At 41.5% G+C, this 22814-nt stretch overlaps 2 protein-coding genes across 3 annotated transcripts in view; both read left to right on the top strand.

The window, feature by feature from the left end:
* Positions 1-11543, top strand: part of LOC124042012 (microtubule-associated serine/threonine-protein kinase 3-like) — a 66244-nt gene extending 54701 nt beyond the window's left edge. For both annotated transcript variants that reach the window (XM_046360277.1, XM_046360276.1), the window contains 3 exons: positions 1739-1875; positions 2181-2368; positions 7844-11543. In XM_046360277.1, the coding sequence (XP_046216233.1) occupies positions 1739-1875; positions 2181-2368; positions 7844-8652 (1134 nt within the window). In that variant the 3' untranslated portion in view covers positions 8653-11543. The remainder of the gene's footprint in view (positions 1-1738; positions 1876-2180; positions 2369-7843) is intronic.
* A 1628-nt stretch (positions 11544-13171) lies between these two features.
* The window catches only part of LOC124042011 (phosphatidylinositol 3-kinase regulatory subunit gamma-like), a 39286-nt gene continuing 29643 nt past the window's right edge, over positions 13172-22814 (top strand). The window contains exons 1-2 of the mRNA XM_046360275.1: positions 13172-13420; positions 21570-22321. Coding sequence (XP_046216231.1) covers positions 22003-22321 — 319 coding nt within the window. The 5' untranslated portion in view covers positions 13172-13420; positions 21570-22002. The remainder of the gene's footprint in view (positions 13421-21569; positions 22322-22814) is intronic.

The following is a 22814-nucleotide window of genomic DNA, read 5'->3' as shown; positions in this document are numbered from 1 at the left end:
AAACTACTGCAGCATAAATACTGGAGGCTGAGACAGGAGGGGTCAGGAGACACTGTGGCCCCATCCGAGGACACCCCGGACAGGGCCAAACAGGAAGGATATAACCCCACCCACTTTGCCAAAGCACAGCCCCCACACCACTAGAGGGAAATCTTCAACCACCAACTTACCATCCTGAGACAAGGCCGAGTATAGCCCACAAAGATCTCCGACACGGTACAACCCAAGGGGTGGGGGGAACCCAGACAGGCCGACCACAACAGTGAATCAACCCACCCAGGTGACGCATCCCCCCCAGGGACGGCACGAGAGAGCCCCAGCAAGCCAGTGACTCAGCCCCGTAACAGGGTTAGAGGCAGAGAATCCCAGTGGAAAAAGGGGAACCGGCCAGGCAGAGACAGCAAGGGCGGTTCGTTGCTCCAGAGCCTTTCCGTTCACCTTCCCACTCCTGGGCCAGACTACACTCAATCATATGACCCACTGAAGAGATGAGTCTTCAGTAAAGACTTAAAGGTTGAGACCGAGTTTGCGTCTCTGACATGGGTAGGCAGACCGTTCCATAAAAATGGAGCTCTATAGGAGAAAGCCCTGCCTCCAGCTGTTTGCTTAGAAATTCTAGGGACAATTAGGAGGCCTGCGTCTTGTGACCGTAGCGTACGTATAGGTATCTACGGCAGGACCAAATCAGAGAGGTAGGTAGGAGCAAGCCCATGTAATGCTTTGTAGGTTAGCAGTAAAACCTTGAAATCAGCCCTTGCTTTGACAGGAAGCCAGTGTAGAGAGGCTAGCACTGGAGTAATATGATCAAATTTTTTGGTTCTAGTCAGGATTCTAGCAGCCGTATTTAGCACTAACTGAAGTTTATTTAGTGCTTTATCCGGGTAGCCGGAAAATAGAGCATTGCAGTAGTCTAACCTAGAAGTGACAAAAGCATGGATTAATTTTTCTGCATCATTTTTGGACAGAAAGTTTCTGATTTTTGCAATGTTACGTAGATGGAAAAAAGCTGTCCTCGAAATGGTCTTGATATGTTCTTCAAAAGAGAGATCAGGGTCCAGAGTAACGCCGAGGTCCTTCACAGTTTTATTTGAGACGACTGTACAACCATTAAGATTAATTGTCAGATTCAACAGAAGATCTCTTTGTTTCTTGGGACCTAGAACAAGCATCTCTGTTTTGTCCGAGTTTAATAGTAGAAAGTTTGCAGCCATCCACTTCCTTATGTCTGAAACACATGCTTCTAGCGAGGGCAATTTTGGTGCTTCACCATGTTTCATTGAAATGTACAGCTGTGTGTCATCCGCATAGCAGTGAAAGTTTACATTATGTTTTCGAATAACATCCCCAAGAGGTAAAATATATAGTGAAAACAATAGTGGTCCTAAAACAGAACCTTGAGGAACACCGAAATGTACAGTTGATTTGTCAGAGGACAAACCATTCACAGAGACAAACTGATATCTTTCCGACAGATAAGACCTAAACCAGGCCAGAACATGTCCGTGTAGACCAATTTGGGTTTCCAATCTCTCCAAAAGAATGTGGTGATCGATGGTCGTCCCTGTCGTCCAACCTCTGTGACAGGTGGCCATATTAGACCCTGTTACTTTCACCTGTGCAGTCCTGTTACAAATCAGTGATTACCGTTCTATAAGCAGGAAATATATATTCCATATGCAATCTCTATCTTACATAGAACATTTGGTGCCCAGTAAACCAATCGCCATTCTATTCCCAGAGTGGCAGCAAGGTGACGCTGCAAACCACGGCCCTGGAGAACACCTCCATCAAGGTGGGCCCAGCCAGGAAGACCAGCTACAAGAGCAAGATGGCCCGACGCAGCAAGAAGAGCAAGAGGAAAGACGGCCAGGACGGGTAAGAGCAGAACATTACAGGGTTCTCCATTTATATGAGGAACAGTTACTCCAGTCACCGCTACTGTAGCACCTGCTATCTGGGTGTCATGGCAGATAAGACAAAAAGCTCTCCTCTATTGGGTGCCATTTCTAAGAAATATGGATTCTGTGCCACAGAATGCAAACATTGCCATGTTTTGCGTTCACATAATCAAATATCAGAGTATTATAAAAAATAATCTAATACTCAATCGGCCTAATAACCGATTGCTGAAACCCTGTATACCCACAGCCTTTACATTGAATCTCATTTCTCTCCTGTAGTAGACGACGTAGCATCTGGAAGAAGCTGTCCAAGCACACTCCCCCTCCCATGCAGAGCAGTCGCAGTTTCTCCTCCGGCTTCCAACATTCAGTCTCCTCCAGTGACAGCCTGTCTGGCTCCCCCACCCAGAGCCTCTCGCCTGGACCCTCCACACCCTGCCGCTCCCCTGCCCCCGACCAGTCTGGAGGTGAGTTGCTAGCTAGCCTCTTTATTGGATCGAAACTGGGCTACCATTTTGTGCCGTGCATCATTTTGTGTTGGTAAGTGGGCATTTGACAATGTTTCAACCCTTGTGGTAGACCAAGTAAATTTGTATTTGAGGAAACGTGTGTTATACCAAAGCTTTGGATTTAATGACATACAGTACCATTCAAAAGTTTTCAAGGGTTTTTCTTTATTTTTACTATTTTCTACATTGTAGAATAATAGTGAAGACATCAAAACTATAACAAATCAAAATATATTTTATATTTGCAATTCTTCAAGGCAGCCATCCTTTGCCTGGATGACAGCTTTGCACACTCTTGGCATTCTCTCAACCAGCTTCATGAGGTAGTCACCTGGAATGCATTTAAATTAACAGATTGTGCCTTGTTAAAAGTTAATTTGTGGGTTAGAGCCAATCAGTTAGGACTGGTATAAAGAAGATGGGCTTATTTGGTAAAAGACCAAGTCCATTTTATAGCAAGAACAGCTCAAATAAACAAAGCGAAACGACTGTCCATCATTACTTTAAGACATGAAGATCAGTCGATCTGGAACATTTCAAGAACTTTGAAAGTTTTGTCAAATGCAGTCGTAAAAACAATCAAGTGCTATGATGAAACTGTCTCTCATGAGGACCACAACAGGAAAGGAAGACCCAGAGTTACCTCTGCTGCAGAGGACAAGTTCATTAGAGTTACCAGCCTCAGAAATTGCAGCCTCAAATAAATGCTTCACAGAGTTCAAGTAACAGACACATCTCAGCATTAACTGTTCAAAGGAGATTGCGTGAATCAGGTCGTCATGGTTGAACTGCTGCAAAGAAACCACTACTAAAGGACAGCAATAAGAAGAAGAGACTTGCTTGGGCCAAGAAACACGAGCAATGGACATTAGACCGATGGAAATCTGTCCTTTGGTCTGATGAGTCCAAATATGAGATTTTTGGTTCCAACCGCCGTGTCTTTGTGAGACGCAGAGTAGGCTGATCTCTGCAAGTGTGGTTCCCACTGTGAAGCATGGAGGAGGTGTCTGGCTTGTGCTTAGTGGGACTATCATTTGTTTTTCAACAGGACAATGACCCAACACACCTCCAGGCTGTGTAAGGGCTGTTTGACCAAGAAGGAGAGTGATGGAGTACTGCATCAGGTGACCTGGCCTCCACAATCACCTGACCTCAACCCAATTGAGATGGTTTGGGATGAGTTGGACTGCAGCGTGAAGGAAAAGCAGCCAACAAGTAGGGCTGGACGGAATACTGTATTTTACTATATACCGGTATTTATGGACGGACCAGTTTGGGATTTTACTTGACCTTCTATAACGGTATTTGAATGTTTGGTTTGTTAAATGTGATACACCGTGTATAACGTCAATTTTTATTGTTTACTGCGCTACTTGAGTCATCCCTCTCTGCTCTCTCTCGCTTTCCACACAGACCTAGTCCCACCCCGTCACTCAAGGAGCGCATTTGTTGTTGTTTGACCACGAGACACTTTCATTCAGTCTGCATGGTGAATGCAGCACATGCAACAATGTTGATGACAACGATGTTGTTTCCACTTTGAAATTAATATAAATCCACAAGTGTTATATATTTACAATATTAGTTTGTGTTTCTTACATCTGCAAACAGCTAGTTTGTATTTTCTTTGCAAGTTAAGCTAAATCGTTGTAACGACCCTGGATTTATAAGCGCATCGTGTTATACATCGTGTTAGCCACTAATGCTAATCGCTGAGTCAGAGCAAACGTAGCTAGCTAATACAGCCTGATACCAATAAGGGTGGAGGCAACAGTATCTTATAAATAAAAGAGGACTAGGCGAAGCATGAATATGTTGGCTATATGAATAAAGATGTAATGTAGCCAAAGATTATAGGGTCCCCTAGGAAACACTGAACATCACTTTGGTTCCTACCCTGTTACAATAACTCATCCATGGCATTTTCATTCGTTGTCATGTCAGACAACACTATTCAAAGTGCCCACTATTATATTCTAACTATATAATTATAATAAACAATCTATTTCCATGATTCCAAAAGTTCACCCAAGTGTTTTGATCTAAATCACAATTGCAACATTTGGTTCAAAATAAGGCCTAGTATTCCTCCCCCCCCCATATCGTAGCAGTGTGGAAATGATCTCAAATGAGTACAGGAAGTGTAGAAATTTATGGAAATGCAGGAAATGATTTTAGGTTGAAGTTGAATTGAATAGTATAAAACAATCCGACTGGAGAAAGACCCATTGAAATCATTTAGAATATACACTACCATTCAAAAGTTTGGGGTCACTTAGAAATGTTCTTGTTTTTGAAAGAAAAGCAAGGCAGAGTTGCAAAGAAAAAGCCTTATCTTAGACTGGCCAATAAAAAAAAGCTTAAGATGGGCAAAAGAACACAGACACTGGACAGAGGAACTCTGCCTAGAAGCCAGCATCCCGGTGTTGCCTCTTCACTGTTGACGTTGAGACTGGTCTTTTGTGGGTACTATTTAAGGAAGCTGCCAGTTGAGGTCTTGTGAGGCGTCTGTTTCTCAAACTAGACACATTAATGTACTTGTCCTCTTGCTCAGTTGTGCACCGGGGCCTTCCACTCCTCTTTCTATTCTGGTTAGAGACAGTTTGTGCTGTTCTGTGAAGGGAGCAGTACACAGCGTTGTATGAGATCTTCAGTTTCTTGGCAATTTCTCACATGGAATAGCCTTCATTTCTCAGAACAAGAATAGACTGACGAGTTTCAGAGGAAAGGTCTTTGTTTCTGGCCATTTTGAGCCTGTAATCGAACCCACAAATTCTGTTGCTCCAGATACTCAACTAGTCTAAAGAAGGCCAGTTGTATTGCTTCTTTAATCAGAAGAACAGTTTTCAGCTGTGCTAACATTTTCTAATGATCAATTAGCCTTTAAAAAATGATAACCTTGAATTAGCTAACACAATGTGCCATTGGAACACAGGAGTGATGGTTGCTGATAATGGGCCTCTGTACGCCTATGTACAGTGCCTTGCGAAAGTATTCGGCCCCCTTGAACTTTGCGACCTTTTGCCACATTTCAGGCTTCAAACATAAAGATATAAAACTGTATTTTTTGTGACAAATCAACAAGTGGGACACAATCATGAAGTGGAACGACATTGATTGGATATTTCAAACTTTTTTAACAAATCAAAAACGGAAAAATTGGGCGTGCAAAATTATTCAGCCCCTTTACTTTCAGTGCAGCAAACTCTCTCCAGAAGTTCAGTGAGGATCTCTGAATGATCCAATGTTGACCTAAATGACTAATGATGATAAATACAATCCACCTGTGTGTAATCAAGTCTCCGTATAAATGCACCTGCACTGTGATAGTCTCAGAGGTCCGTTAAAAGCGCAGAGAGCATCATGAAGAACAAGGAACACACCAGGCAGGTCAGAGATACTGTTGTGAAGAAGTTTAAAGCCGGATTTGGATACAGAAAGATTTCCCAAGCTTTAAACATCCCAAGGAGCACTGTACAAGCGATAATATTGAAATGGAAGGAGTATCAGACCACTGCAAATCTACCAAGACCTGGCCGTCCCTCTAAACTTTCAGCTCATACAAGGAGAAGACTGATCAGAGATGCAGCCAAGAGGCCCATGATCACTCTGGATGAACTGCAGAGATCTACAGCTGAGGTGGGAGACTCTGTCCATAGGACAACAATCAGTCGTATATTGCACAAATCTGGCCTTTATGGAAAAGTGGTAAGAAGAAAGCCATTCCTTAGCCATTCGTTTAAAGTTTGCCACAAGCCACCTGGGATACACACCAAACATGTGGAAGAAGGTGCTCTGGCCAGATGAAACCAAAATTGAACTTTTTGGCAACAATGCAAAACTTTATGTTTGGCGTAAAAGCAACACAGCTCATCACCCTGAACACACCATCCCCACTGTCAAACATGGTGGTGGCAGCATCATGGTTTGGGCCTGCTTTTCTTCAGCAGGGACAGGGAAGATGGTTACAATTGATGGGAAGATGGATGGAGCCAAATACAGGACCATTCTGGAAGAGAACCTGATGGAGTCTGCAAAAGACCTGAGACTGGGACGGAGATTTGTCTTCCAACAAGACAATGATCCAAAACATAAAGCAAAATCTACAATGGAGTGGTTCAAAAATAAACATATCCAGGTGTTAGAATGGCCAAGTCAAAGTCCAGACCTGAATCCAATCGAGAATCTGTGGAAAGAACTGAAAACTGCTGTTCACAAATGCTCTCCATCCAACCTCACTGAGCTCGAGCTCTTTTGCAAGGAGGAATAGGAAAGAATTTCAGTCTCTCGATGTGCAAAACTGATAGAGACATACCCCAAGCGACTTACGGCTGTAATTGCAGCAAAAGGTGGCGCTACAAAGTATTAACTTAAGGGGGCTGAATAATTTTGCACACCCAATTTTTCAGTTTTTGATTTGTTAAAAAAGTTTGAAATATCCAATAAATGTCGGTCCACTTCATGATTGTGTCCCACTTGTTGATTCTTCACAAAAAAATACAGTTTTATATCTTTATGTTTGAAGCCTGAAATGTGGCAAAAGGTCGCAAAGTTCAAGGGGGCTTTCGCAAGGCACTGTAGTCATTCCATGAAAAATCTGCCGTTTCCAGCTACAAGAGTCATTTACAACATTAACAACGTCTACACTGTATTTCTGATCAATTTGATGTTATTTTAATGGACACATTTTTTTGCTATTCTTTAAAAAACAAGGACATTTCTAAGTGACCCCAAACTTTTGAATGGTAGTGTATGTGTTGCCACCCTAGGGTCACGCACTACTCATAAAGCAAATGTAGAACTTTTATTAATCAATAACATAAAATAACATAAAAATTAGAAAAATACCATGATATGATATTTTGGCCATATCGCCCAGCCCTACCAACAAGTGCTCAGCATATGTGGGAACTCCTTCAAGACTGTTGGAAAAGCATTCCAGATGACACTGGTTGAGAGAATGCCAAGAGTGTGCAAAGCTGTCAAAGGCAAAGGCTTGCTACTTTGAAAAATATCACGTATAAAATATATTTAGATTTAACACTTTTTGGTTACTATATGATTCCATATATGTTATTTCATAGCTTAATGTCTTCACTATTATTCTACAATGTAGAAAATCGTTTTTTTTTTTTTAAATAAAGAAAAACCCTTGAATGAGTAGGTGTGTCCAAACTTTTGACTGGTACTATATATACACTACCATGCAAAAGTTTGGGGTCACTTAGAAATGTCCTTGTTTTGAAAGAAAATCACTTTTTTTCTCCATTAAAATAACATTTCTGTACTGCATGTCATACAGAAAAAGTTTAGGATAATGTTAAATCTAGCTATTATCAAACCGTTATCAGCACTAAAGTGAGAATGTTTGTTTGATTTCTGCAATTACAAAGCAAAGGCTTATCGACATCATGTTCTTCTGTTCTCTCTCAGACTCCAACTCCCCCCAGAGCTCCTCTCCCTGCTCCAGCTCTCCCAACTCCCCCGTCCCCCAGGCCCGTCCCAGCTCCCTCCACGTCCTGGGCCGCTACACCAAGGCAGGTCGCTGCAAGTCTACCAGCAGCATCCCCCCCTCCCCGCTGGCCTGTATCCCCCCTCCACAGCCCCTCTCCCCCCAGTGCTCTCCGTCCTCCCTCCCCAGCCTTTCAAAGGGCCTCTATGGCTTCCACGGCAAGACCCTGTCCCCTCCCACCATCGCCCGCCATTCTGTGCGCCCCCGCAGCGCCGAGCCGCCCCGCTCGCCCCTCCTCAAGAGGGTGCAGTCGGCTGAGAAGCTCTCAGGGGTGTACCACGGCGACAAGAAGGCCTACGCCACCCGCCGACACACCATGGAGATGCCCCTGTCGGAGGGGGAGGGGCTAGAGGACCTGGAGGATACCGCCACAGGGTTTGTCTGTGTGGGAGAACAACATGGCCGCCAGGGACTTTATCTGGGCGGTCAGAGAAGCCACAGGGAGTCGGCCAGCAGCGACCACCGCTCCAATGAAGTGGTGGTGATGAGGAAACTGGCCCTGTCTGAGAGGAGGGACTCCTTTAAGAAGCAGGAGGCGGTGCAGGAGGTGAGCTTTGACGACCCGGAGGAAAAGGAGGCCCAAAGCCCTGCGCTCCCCATCAGGCAGCCGCATTTCAAGGCGTCGTGGATCAACTCGGCTCAGTCCGACTGGAGTCTGGAGGTGGCAGGGCGAGGAGCACAGGGTACAGCAGCGCAGAAATCCAAGCCAAAGGAGAAGGAGGGGTATTAGCCTAGCGTTGCTCCAATAAGTTGAAAGGTCTAGGTAGAGTCACACCCTAGACTAAGGTTACATACTCTCTGACCGGCTACTGTACCGTATATGAAGGGCTTGCATGTTTATCCGCGAGAGTATACTCAAGCCTGAGCCAATTGAGGCAACTGGAGGGAGAGTACAACAAAAAGAAGACTTCACACGGTGGAGTTACAGTATGCATCTTACCACACTCGAAACTGTTGAGCCAAAATTGGTTTAATCCCTCCCACCTTTGGTTTTAGGTTCACTGTAGCACCTGTAACATTTTTGTACTTTGTAAATACATCATTTTTTTAATGAAATAACCTATTTATTACTTTTTATGTTCATTTTATTTGTTTCGGGCTAAATATAACTTCATTTATTGGCCCTTATTTGTGACAATGTCACAAATTTGATGCGCCCATTCTGTTATGTGAATGGATAGAGACACGAGGAATCTCCAAGTTAATTAACTAAATTAAGAACAAAGATTTGGATGTGGCTTATAGATGCAGCCAGCCGATGAATAAAATGTTTTCTCCAATATCTGTTAAATTATTTAACATTCTATTAGTATTCCAAACGTGTTTCATGACATGAAATATGGCTGCTGATTTTGTCTGATCAAAATAGGCCTTTCAAACATACGTTGAATGTTTATGTACTTAGTGTGTCCAAGCCCTTTAATTCAGTGCTGTCTTTAACACACTAGAACAATAATGTGGTAGTAATGATTCATGGTCACAGGGATAGTGAAATAGTGCCACCGTGCCAAAGCATGGATTTCTCATAAGAACCCTTCTAAATAAGAGGTACTGTACATAGGAAGCTTCAGGATTGAGCCCTGCTGCCAAGCCCTGTCAATCATTCCAGTGATGTCATCAAATGGATAAACTCCACCGATTTCTTCCATTGGTTTAAATCACAAAATGATTGACGGGACACAAAATAAAGGACGCTTCGTTCTGTCATTGCTACCTTTTTGATAGTAGATTGTTTGTGATCCTGCGATACCATACTGACCTGCTTGTTGAAGCAAGCTACCCTACAATGTAATCTAGCGGTTGAGTGTATTTGCACAGGTTAGGCGTTTTCCCTTAACACTGTTCTCATCCTTTTTCAGAACTCTTGTTTTCCTTTTGCATTTTAAGAATTGTGCAGTGTATGTAGGATCTGGCTCCCTGTGCTGTTTAATGTCAGATGTGTACTGTATGTGAACTTTTTTCATCTTCACTGTTAAATGGGGCAATCTGCAGTTTCTCCATCCATTTTTGGACTTAAATATATGTACCCATTGATTCTTGATGATTATAATTTATAAAAGCCTCATGAGCTTCGTTCAACTGTCGTTCCCCATCAGAACCCAAAATATAAACTTGTTTTTCTCCAGTGGTTGTAAACAAAGTAAATGTAAACAAACCCTGTAAAGCCTCAAAACATGGTTAAAACAATATTTTTTTTGATATCAATTTGAGTGGTTGCATTTCTCCAGCCCATTCCTCAGCTTTTTACTGAAACAGTGGTGTGGAGAAGAGTAGGCTTTGTTATTGTTTCAACTGCTGATTGGCTCTTTAAATTATTTTTAAAAAATGTACCCCTTTTTCCTCCCCAATTTCGATCTTGTCTCACGGCCGGTTGTAACAAACCCGGGTCTGTAGTGACACCTCAAGCACTGTGATGCAGTGCCTTAGACTGCTGCGCCACTCGGGAGGCCCCCTTTAAATTATTCTGAACAACTAATGACAGGGATCAGCAAGATTCCAACTGAAGGACAAAGAAATTAAACTGTGTTTTGTATATTTTTTGATATGGAAGCAGTCTTGTTGCATTGCTGATACGCCTATGCTGTTTACGAACACCATAACTAACCTAAACAGAAGTTGGCAATCAAGAACAACAGACTTGATAGAATGGTGAGAGATTTGAAGATGAGATGTAGGCAATGGTTTAGCTGTCAACATTGTATACTGTCATTGTTTTCTTCTGCAACTAGAATGAACAACCAAAATTCTTCCACTCGTGGTTATATCAGATAAACTGTTCTATTAGGATGAACTGTCTTACTGTATGTCAGATGATGTTAGGAACACGTGTTTCACAGTTGGCTGGGGATATGGGAATATTGACCAAGTTAAAACACAAATAATAATTTGTCACCAACTAATACCTGAACAACTGGAACGAGACAGGATAACAGAAGGTCAGAAATCTAAAACGTATCTACTTTTTAAAATGGATATACTTTATTAGTACTTGAAACAAATAAGTGTGATTTTTGTGAGGGTATAATAAAATAGGGCATTCAATTCTAAATGGATTTCCCAGATCTTGATGTTGTCAAAATGTGGTCCCTTTATTGGAAATGATACTGTGTCCTCATGCTAGACATTTTTCACTGAACTGGATAACTAGTCGTTATATTAGTCCGATGTTTTCATGGTCTTGCTTGCTAGAGAATTGATCTGATTCTTTGATTGCAAATATATGACCCATTCTGCACTTTTACACTGTTTAATGTAATGCAAGAAAAAAAGACACTGGTTCTGAATGCACCCAAATTAGTGTGTAGTTTTACATAATTGAAATGTATTCATTTCGTGGTCTTTGATTCAACTTCAATAATAAAACGGGGTGAAAGCCTGAGGTGCACGCAGAATATAACCAACTGATTACAACTACCTTCTCATATTCTTTCCTGATGTATGATAAATGGGAAATCTGTAATGGTCAATTGTAATCCATAAACATAATTAATGTTTGTTTTGTCTTACCTTGGTGGCCCTCAAACTTCATTGTATATTTCCCAAACTGGTTTCTGGTGAAAGTTGGTGTGAAATTCATTTTCTCTCAATTGTCTAACTGTTTGAAATAAATGAATGGCAGAAGAATAATATGAAGTGTACAGTTCTTTTTGGGACTTACATCTTACAACATTTTGGAGAAGCACATTCACAACACTAACAACTATAGAGGCTTCTTGTGATCAAATGCATATTTCTCTATTCAAAACACACACACACATATATATATATAGTCTGTAACAATAAGTCTTCAAATCAGAAGGCCAGCTACATTATTTTATGTATCCTTTATTTAACTAGGCAAGTCCGTTAAGAACAAATTCTTATTTACAATAATTGCCTACCCTGGCCAAACCTTCCCCTAAACCGGACGACGCTGGGACAATTGTGCGCAGCCCCTATGAGACTCCTGACCATGGCCAGGTGTGATACAGCCCAGAAACAAACCAGGGCCTGTAGTGATTCCTCTAGCACTGAGATGCTGTGCCTTAGACCGCTGTGCCACTCGGGAGCAAAAATAAGTTTAACAAACCATACAGCTATGCACAAGGACTACTTTTAACAATTTACACAAGACATTTTACAAAAACATTTACTGGAAGAACTGTGCAGATGTAAAGTTTGGTAACATAATTTAGGCAAAATCTCCCACTGTTTTTTGTGTCCACGTTTGACCAAAATTGTTAAATATATGCTCTGCTCCAATATAAGATTTAACGATTACAGAAAGAATGGGGTGTCAGCTATGACATTGACTTTGAAGAAATCTATTTTGGTTATTGAACAACAGTAAGTGAAGTGGATCTATACCCAGTAACGGAATTTCATCATGGGTTCCTGATCTGTTTTACACAGAAATGCATGGATATGAATGACATTCTCTACATGGTGATGTATCTTAAATAGGTACACAAAGGTATAAATATGCAATATCCTAATTTGCATATTTTGGTATTATTCTAAACACGGGCTATTATTTTAATGAGCTCTGCCCTCAAACAAGACATTTGGTTGGTCCGGACCAAATCGGAACCAATCATAGACATCTATATTTCACAAGTTTGGACATCTAAGTACAGCACAGTAGAGCTCAGAAGAGTACAGTAGAGTAGGATACAGTAGAGTATAGTATATTTCAAAACATTACAGTACAATACATTATACTGTACTTAACTCTAGTGTACTCTACTGTAGTGAACTATATACTTTGCTTTACTGTACTGTCCAAACTTGTGGTCTGTGCCTACTACGATTTCCCATTGTAGCCAAATCAATAGCAGAAATGCTGTTACAGATTTGACTGACATTCCATTAACGATTTGGATTCAATCACTTAATAATTAATAAACAAAATAGATATCAATAAAAACACAGACTACTTGTTATCCTACTCATTATTCTCCCTCCTCATGAGGGATGGAAATTAGAAATATATGCTTTCTAAGAACTCTTTTCCAACTGACCAAAAATCTAAGCCTTCTCTTATTCTTATTTTTTTTGATGAAAAATCGTTGATAAATGGATATGCCTTAATTAAAAAAAATAAAAGGACTCTTAGCTTTCATTTGACACCCAATTTGACATGATCCTATAAACTTCACAGGTTGATGCTCATGGGTCCTTTACATGGAAATGGCCATATGCTTCCTGTCCTGCAATGATTCGTACTTTTCCGACTGGGTTCGTTTTTTACCGTGCTGTTCATATTAGTTCCCACGCACTCTCCTTTTCTGCGCGGTCCTGTGCTGGAAAATGGCTGTGTAGGGAGCTGAGAGTCATGTGCAGCAAAAGAAAGAAAGGGAGAAAGAAAGAAACCGGACTAGAAGTAATCGAAGGAGGTGGACGACTTTAAAGTATTGAGGGAAAGAACAGGTGAAAGATAAGGAAACTCGCTGTCTGCATTTCGACGTGTTAAAGTGCCGCCACAGCGAGATATTTGGAAGAAGTATCTGCGTCTGCGGGTGAGTTTTTCCTAAGTTGGTGCACATTTCCAGTGCTATAGCCTCTGAACGGGAAAATGGTGGAAGATCTTCAACTAGGTGTCCTACGCACACAAGGCAGTACGAAGTTGCACAGGTCTATAAACTTGTCGAGGACACTGCAACAAGTCGTTTTCTTTAAACTACGCTAAATGTTAAAATAATACCTAGTTAGTTGCATAATGTCTGCCACTTGCAGTACTAACGTGCGCCTCTCTATTGACATCTAAAAATCTACCAAGTCGAGCTAGCTAGCTACTGTAACCATATTTTCCAGAGTTCCCAAACGGCACGTGAATGTTACACTATTTTGTTGGCTACATTTTTACTCAATGTAGCAACATTGTGCTTAACAGACAAAATAATGGCAAAGGTTGCGAATTTCTCGAACACGTCATCTGCAAATTCATGTGCGAGTTTTACTTGCTACATTGTTGCAACATGGGCAACTTTGCTGTAGTTGACAGCACCCCTATATTTTGGACCATTCTAATATTGTTATTACACAGTTAGTGCGCTTTGTTGTTTAACAGTTAAGCGTATTCTGCACATGTGAATTGGTTTAGGACACTGCCAAAGTTACATCTCCAGATTTGTCTTGGATTGATTCCAAAACTTCACCAATGTCTGTGGTAACAATGCCTGTTCACGTGTCTGTTCAGTCGCTATTGCTGTGTAATGATTGATGTAAATTCAGTGTAATGTAGTTTTTGTTTGTTTGTTTCATTAACTCGTTAGCTTCTTTGTGCATTGTACTTAGGGTTAGGGCAATGTATGGTTTGTAGGGTTGCTTATGTAAAGGCTAGCGATGAATAACTATTACACTGTATTACCCCCCCAACTTAGAAATATAAGAGAAACAACTAGCCTACATATGAACACTAATGTTGAATAGACTTCGAGTTAGGACATCCTCGAACGTCTATCGTATCTCTTTTTCAAAACATAGGAACAACTTGAGGTGTGTTGAGAGGTGGTACGGCATGCCAATTTTATTCAGTTTAACTTTTCATCATTAGCTTTTAACAATTTTGCTGAAAATGTATTGTTTTTTTGTTTGACGTACCTTTTAACGTGAAAAATTTGAGTCTCAGTGTCACTCCATTACCTTGGAATTGCTCATGTATATTTATATTTCTCTATTTCATAAAATATGAACTATTTGTATAAATGTTAAGTGGGCCTGTGTAATTTCCGCTAGGCTATATCGTGGTTACAGTAAAACACGTTGGGCGTATTAACACAATGTGTCAAATGTACAATATCTGTAGCAAGTGTTTTACAGAGATTTTGCTGTATCGACGTTAAAAGCTAGCCAGCTCCAGCTTCAGCCAAACAAAGCAACCCATATTTGAGAAGTTCAGGACCACTTCATGGTGGAATTATGTTTCACTACTTTACTTACTTAGGACAAAAAGGTATTGCAAAATTGTTCGAAAGTTGCAATGATTATATACCAAAATATCTTGGCTTGCAGATATTCTTAACAACCCTGCAGCTTATTCCTGTTGATACAACCTCATAGAAATTAACACGATTTGTATGCCTGGTGACCAGCAAAGAATACAAATGGTGTATTTGAGTTTCTAGTTATATTAATCTTGATTTAAAATGAAGAAAAATCTAAGTTTATTGGTTGCGTACACAGTTAAGCAGATGTTATAGCGGGTGCAGAAATATGCTTGTCATATTAGCTCCTAACAGTGAGGCAAAATGCTTGTCATTGGCTCCTAATGGTGTGGCAAAATGCTTGTCATATTAGCTCTTAACAGTGTGGCAAAATGCTTGTCACTAGCTCCTAACAGTGTTGCAAAATGCTTGTCATTGGCTCCTAACGGTGTGGCAAAATGCTTGTCATATTAGCTCCTAACTGTGTGGCAAAATGTTTGTCACTAGCTCCTAACAGTGTGGCAAAATGCTTGTCATTGGCTCCTAACGGTGTGGCAAAATGCTTGTCATATTAGCTCCTAACTGTGTGGCAAAATGCTTGTCATATTAGCTCCTAACTGTGTGGCAAAATGCTTGTCATATTAGCTCCTAACTGTGTGGCAAAATGCTTGTCATATTAGCTCCTAACTGTGTGGCAAAATGCTTGTCATATTAGCTCCTAACTGTGTGGCAAAATGCTTGTCACTAGCTCCTAACAGTGTGGCAAAATGCTTGTCATTAGCTCCTAACTCTGTGGCAAAATGCTTGTCATTAGCTCCTAACTCTGTGGCAAAATGCTTGTCATTAGCTCCTAACAGTGTGGCAAAATGCTTGTCATTAGCTCCTAACGGTGTGTCAAAATGCTTGTCACTAGCTCCTAACGGTGTGTCAAAATGCTTGTCACTAGCTCCTAAAGGTGTGGCAAAATGCTTGTCACTAGCTCCTAACGGTGTGGCAAAATGCTTGTCACTAGCTCCTAACGGTGTGGCAAAATGCTTGTCACTAGCTCCTAACGGTGTGGCAAAATGCTTGTCACTAGCTCCTAAAGGTGTGGCAAAATGCTTGTCACTAGCTCCTAACGGTGTGGCAAAATGCTTGTCACTAGCTCCTAACGGTGTGGCAAAATGCTTGTCACTAGCTCCTAACGGTGTGGCAAAATGCTTGTCACTAGCTCCTAACGGTGTGGCAAAATGCTTGTCACTAGCTCCTAACGGTGTGGCAAAATGCTTGTCACTAGCTCCTAACGGTGTGGCAAAATGCTTGTCACTAGCTCCTAACGGTGTGGCAAAATGCTTGTCACTAGCTCCTAACGGTGTGGCAAAATGCTTGTCACTAGCTCCTAACGGTGTGGCAAAATGCTTGTCACTAGCTCCTAACGGTGTGGCAAAATGCTTGTCACTAGCTCCTAACGGTGTGGCAAAATGCTTGTCACTAGCTCCTAACGGTGTGGCAAAATGCTTGTCACTAGCTCCTAACGGTGTGGCAAAATGCTTGTCACTAGCTCCTAACGGTGTGGCAAAATGCTTGTCACTAGCTCCTAACGGTGTGGCAAAATGCTTGTCACTAGCTCCTAACGGTGTGGCAAAATGCTTGTCACTAGCTCCTAACGGTGTGGCAAAATGCTTGTCACTAGCTCCTAACGGTGTGACAAAATGCTTGTCACTAGCTCCTAATTCTGTGCCTCTGATGCTGTAAAGGAACCTTCTGTTTTGAATCTAATAAATTTGTCATCCATGTTTTGATAAATCAGTTATCTGTTAATTTTAATGGTCCATTCCTAGTAATTGTAAAATATATCTTACCTAATATTGCAGCACCAGACATTAATTGTATCTGTATAATCCGTTTTTTCATAAATATATTTGTTTTATTATCATACTGCATACATTTCAATGTCCTCCTCAAAAAACCGAGTCAGTCTTTGAGGATGCAAAGTGCAATGTAAAAAAGGTGGAGTTGTTTGGGTCAGGAGCTTGATCACTGCCTAGATACATTTTCTAATATTAGAACATTTCCTTGATTTGCCCAAGCTTCTCTGGTGACTCCGGAGCACATGGCCAAACAGCAGCCAATGGGAGGCCAGGCTTAGTTTCCCTCTCTCTAGCAACAGTGAGTTTCTTGCCTTTTATTCATGAATAATTGTTTTGTGGTCTCCCTCAGCCGTTTGGGCTCTCCTGATAAGTGTGCCGTTTCTTGACTGAATAAAAGTGAGGAAAAAAGGATGGCTCCAGTGACGACAAGCCTGCAAGCTGCTGCCTTGAAATGGAGGCTTTTTTTCAATGTGCAGGACTGTAACAGAGATGATTCTCCTTTCAACCCGTATTAGTTGCAGCATTTATATTGCTGTGGGGGGGGGGAATGCTGAATCAGGACTACCAAAGAGTGTGGGACGATTGCAGCTTTCTTCTGCAAGGTTGTGAATATAAACAAACAAAAAATGGCAAAGTGGAATGGACTTTTTTTGGCGGGTGAGGGCGGGGGGAGGCGGAGAGAGGGGTGGGGGGTGTTTGGTGGTGTGAGGATTGCGGGCTGTGGTTGGGTATGCCAGTGCCACGTGTCTACCCTGGCACCTCTTTTCTCGACACGGAGGATGTCGGACAGAGAGCCTTGGTGAGTCTGTGCAGTTCCTCTCTCCTCAGAAGTGGGGTGAGTAGTGTTGCCCAATGGTACGGCCTGTAATCATGATAACTATTTAGCGTTTTATAGCGGTGATATTGGAACTCAGAGATGATCACGAGAATGTTTGCTTGCTTTTTGAATGGGGGGGGTTGTGTGAGGTTCGAGTGCACGTATACCCGGATTTGAAGATGCGCCACTGAGAAGTGTACAGTTCGAATTTTGTCTTATTTAGATTTTAGCAGCAACTTATCATATCCAGTCAAAAACAAACCTATTGGACGAGCATGTCATAAGCGACATCACAAAACGTAGTGATTTGGACGTTTCGAGAGATGCTCCAAAAAACTCTGGGGGCTTCTAAGCTCTTATGTCCTGAGTCACAAGCCCAACCCCTCCATTACATATCTATCTCTGATTTCCTTTTGGTCATCACTTCACCCACAGAGGGGGAAAAGGAGACTTCATCTCGCCTTACTTTGTGGGACCAAACACTAGTTTGAAAGCCTAATCTCTCTCTGAGGCGCAGTTGCCATTTTGATGGTCAACTTGGTGTCTTTTTTATTTGGTCGCTTCACTCCTCTTGCTGAAGCTACAGTAAAAACAAAGGTAATGTCTTTGACCGTGCATACAGTAGTCTTCATGTTTTCCAATTCTCCTACTGTGGCTCTGACTTAAGCGACAAAATCGATTGAGAAGAGACAGTCCTATTAATGAGAAGTAACCTCTCAAAACTGTCAGATTATGATTTTGTCACTGAACTGGTCTTGAATAGTTTATTAGGCCTAGGTGACATCTCAAAAACAATGATGTAATGAGTCTACATAGCCATTGAGGACCTTTTTGACTAACATTTTATATAGCAAGCTTGTATGAATGTGAATGATTTTATGGGAGAGATGTTTTTCTGCAATGAATCATGTTCGATTATAAGAGCAAGGAGCGTTTTGCATCGAAAGGACTTTCTTTCAATATTGTTGTATTGAAGGGTTTTGACATGATTAGGCTACTTTTTGAGAAGCCTGACAAAATATTTCTGGAGCAACAGAACAGTCTTACGTGAGACATAATACCCCAATTTCCCTTGATAGAAAATGGTCTTAATGAAACCGCATTCTTTAATTCGGATGCTTTAGAACTGTGAGGCTGGTCATATTTTTCTGTGTTTCAAACATTGCTATTGCATGTATTTATCTGTATAATCCCATTCATAGCATCAGGGAATGGTTGAGAGCTCTAGTAGAGTATATGCGACTTTTAATCAAAATAGAGATTTGAAAATGTGATGCAGTATGACTTGGGGAGTCTGTGGTACATTATGACGCAGTAGCATCATCCCAACCAAGATTGCACAAACGCATAGCACTGCCACAGTTCGCCATTTTCATTCTTTGTGGCCGTGACACAGGGATGCTTCGATTATTGTAGGCGACTACTTATATAGTATATATATAATCTCACACACACATGCATACACAGTACCAGACAAAAGTTTGGACACACCTACTCATTCAAGGGTTTTTCTTAATTTTTTACTATTTTCTACATTGTAGAATAATAGTGGAGATATCAAAACTATGAAATAACACATATGGGATCATGTATTAACCAAAAAAGTGTTAAACAAATACAATTTTTTTAGATTTTAGGTTCTTCAAAGTAGCCACCTTTTTCATTGATGACAACTTCATAAGGAATTATTTTCCAACAGTCTTGAAGGAGTTCCCACATATTCTGAGCACTTGTTAGCTGCTTTTCCTTCACTCTGCGGCCCAACTCATCCCAAACCATCTCAATTGGGTTGAGGTCAGGTGATTGTGGAGGCCAGGTCATCTGATTCAGCACTCCATCACTCTCCTTGGTCAAATAGCCCTTTCACAGCCTACTCATAAGACCAAAGGACAGATTCCCACCGGTCTAATGTGCATTGCTTGTAATTCTTGGCCCAAGCAAGTCTTTTTTTCTTATTGGTGTCCTTTAGTAGTGGTTTCTTTGCAGCATTTTGACCTTGAATGCCTGATTAACACAGTCTCCTCTGAACAGTTGATGTTGAGATGTGTCTGTTACTCTGAAGCATTTATTTGGGCTGCAATCTGAGGTGCAGTTAACTCTAACGTATCCTCTACAGCGGAGGTAACTCTGGGTCTTTCCTGGCGGTCCTCATGAGAGCCAGTTTCTTCATAGAGCTTGATGGTTTTTGCGACTGCTCTTGAAGAAACTTTAAAAGTTCTTGACATTTTCCAGATTGTCTGACCTTCATTTCTTAAAGTAATGATGGACTGTTGTTTCTCTTTGCTTATTTGAGCTGTTCTTGCCATAATATGGACTTGGTATTTTACCAAATAGGGCTATCTTCTGTATACCACCCCTACCGTGTCACAACACAACTGATTGGCTTAAACGCATTAAGAAGGAAATAAATGTCCACAAATGAACTTTTAACAAGACACACCAGTTAATTGAAATTCATTCCAGGTGACTACCTTATGAAGCTGGTTGAGAGAATGTCAAGAGTGTGCAAAGCTGTCATCAAGGCAAAGGGTGGCTACTTTGAAGAATGTCAAATATATAAAACACTTTTTTTGGTTACTACATGATTCCATATGTGTTATTTCATAATTCGGATGTATTCACTATTATTCTACAATGTAGAAAATAATAAAAATAAAGAAAAAACCCTTGAATGAGTAGGTGTGTCCAAACTGTTGAGTGGTAAAGAAATATACACTACCGTGCAAAAGTTTGGGGTTACTTAGAAATGTCCTTTGTTTTGAAAGAAAAGCTCAATTAATTGTCCATTAAAATGACATCAAATTGATCAGAAATACAGTGTAGACATTGTTAATGCTGTAAATGACTCTTGTAACTGGAAACGGCACATAAAAAAAATGGAATATCTACATAGGCGTACAGAGGCCCATTAACAGCAACCATTACTCCTGTGTTCCAATGGCACGTTGTGTTAGCTAATCCAAGTTTATCATTTTAAAAGGCTAATTTATCATTAGAAAACCCTTTTGCAATTATGTTAGCACAGTTGAAAACTTTTGTGCTGATTTAAAGAATCAATAAAACGAGCCTCCTTTAGACTACTTTAGTATCTGGAGCATTTGTGGGTTTGATTCCAGGCTCTAAATGGCCAGAAACAAATAATTTCTTCTGAAACTCGTCAGTCTATTCTTGTCCTGAGTAATGAAGGCTATTCCATGCGAGAAATTGCCAAGAAACTGAAGATTGAGTACAAAGCTGTGTACTACTCCCTTCACAGAACAGCGCAAACTGGCTATAACCAGAATAGAAAGAGTGGGAGGCCCCGGTGCACATCTGAGCAAAAGAACAAGTACATTAATGTGTCTAGTTTGAGAAACGGACACCTCACAAGTCCTCAACTGGCAGCTTCATTAAATAGTTCCAGCAAAACACCAGTCTCAACGTCAACAGTGAAGAGGCGACTCCGTGATGCTGCCCTCTTTTAATCAGCGCAACAGTTTCCAGCCCTCATTTCTCAGAACAAGAATAGACTGATGAGTTTCAGAAGGAAGTTCTTTGTTTCTGGCCATTTTTAGCCTGTAATCAAACCCACAAATGCTGATAGGTGTTCCTCGTGTTGGATATACTCAGGTCTTACCTTGCTGTGACAGCTCAGGCCCTGGGGCTGCTGGCAAGTTTTATTGATTTAAAAAAGAAAATCAGCACAGTTTTCAGATTTTCTAACATAATTGCAAACATGTTTTCTAATGCTCATTTAGCCTTTTCAAATGATAAACTTGGATTAGCTCACAACGTGCCATTGGAACACAGGAGTGATGGTTGCTGATAATGGGCCTCTGTACGCCTATGTAGATATTCCATAAATCTGCCGTTTCCAGCTACAATAGTCATTTACAACATTAACAATGTCTACACTATATTTCTGATCAATTTCATGGGGAATAAATTTGATTTTCTTTGAAAAAGAAGAACATTTCTAAGTTACCCCAAACTTTTGCATGGTAGTGTATATTCTAAATTATTATTTTTACAGTGTCTATTTATTTAACCCTTAAACCCACTTGTTTTTCTCCTTTCTTCCCTCTGTGTTCTGTAGGTTGTCACCGTCCAGATCAGGAGGAGCCTGAAAGAATCAAGGACTATTATAGTGTCCTACTCTGCCCCCCCACAGACAACACGGGTAGACTGCCTCGGTTAGTTAGGTTTAGAGCCTGTCCAGCTAGTTTTTGTCACTTGAAGGAGCATGTTGCCAACCCTGTCCCTCTGTTCCATCATTTGGTTAAACCGGGGTATTAAGCTGAGGAAAGTGCTCCACAGCGCCAACACCGGCCTGCTCTGAGGCAGCAGCACCCTACCTACCTTCCTCCATAGACTCTGCCATTTTAGCAATGCTTCTTAGCTTCGGTTAATAGTTCTTAACGGCCACTACTCATCACCCACTACTGCCTGTACATTTCTGGGTTGCCGTAGCATCGGGCCGACATTCGCATTCTCTCAGCGTCTTCGGCAGCTTTTCTCGGTTTCCCAAAATGGCGGTCAAGGGTTTTCAGTACCGTGCCCTCTACGTGTACACCAAGGACTTGGAGGAAGATGTTGATCTGCAGCCCGGGGACATTCTGACCGTTAGCAAGGCCTCCCTACTCTCCCTGAACTTCAAGGAGGGGGACGAGGAGCGTCCCGAGCTCCTAGGCTGGCTGCTGGGCTTCAACGAGCGGACCAAACAGAGGGGGGACTTCCCGGGGACATACGTTCAGTTTGTGGGTCACGTGAGGATGTCACCGCCATCCAGTCAGCCTCGCTCCCAAAGAATCCTCCCAGCAGCCCCAGGGCCTGAGCTGTCACAGCAAGGTAAGACCTGAGTATATCCAACATTAGGATCACCTTCCTAATATTGAGTGCTGGCCCATGTGCTTCCCAAAGTTGTGTCAAGTTGGCTGGATGTCCTTTGGGTGGTGGACCATTCTTGATACAAAAGGGAAGCAGTTGAGCGTGAAAAACCCAAGAGCATTGCACTTACTACATTGCACTTTCTACAATATCCCATTCAAAGGCACTTACATATTTTATTTTGCAAGTTTACCCTGTGTATGGCACACATACACAATACATGTCTCAATCCTTCTTTAACCTGTCTCCTCCCCTTCACTAACACTGATTGAAGTGGATTTAATAAGTGACATCATTAAGGGATCATAATGTAGCTTTCACCTGGAATCACCTGGTCAGTCTGTCATGGACTGGAATCACCTGGTCAGTCTGTCATGGACTGGAATCACCTGGTCAGTCTGTCATGGACTGGAATCACCTGGTCAGTCTGTCATGGACTGGAATCACCTGGTCA

This window comes from Oncorhynchus gorbuscha, linkage group LG08, assembly GCF_021184085.1.
Source record: "Oncorhynchus gorbuscha isolate QuinsamMale2020 ecotype Even-year linkage group LG08, OgorEven_v1.0, whole genome shotgun sequence".
NCBI lineage: Eukaryota > Metazoa > Chordata > Actinopteri > Salmoniformes > Salmonidae > Oncorhynchus > Oncorhynchus gorbuscha.
The sequence above is the reverse complement of the archived record's forward strand: the minus strand, read 5'-3'. Positions and strand labels throughout refer to the sequence as shown.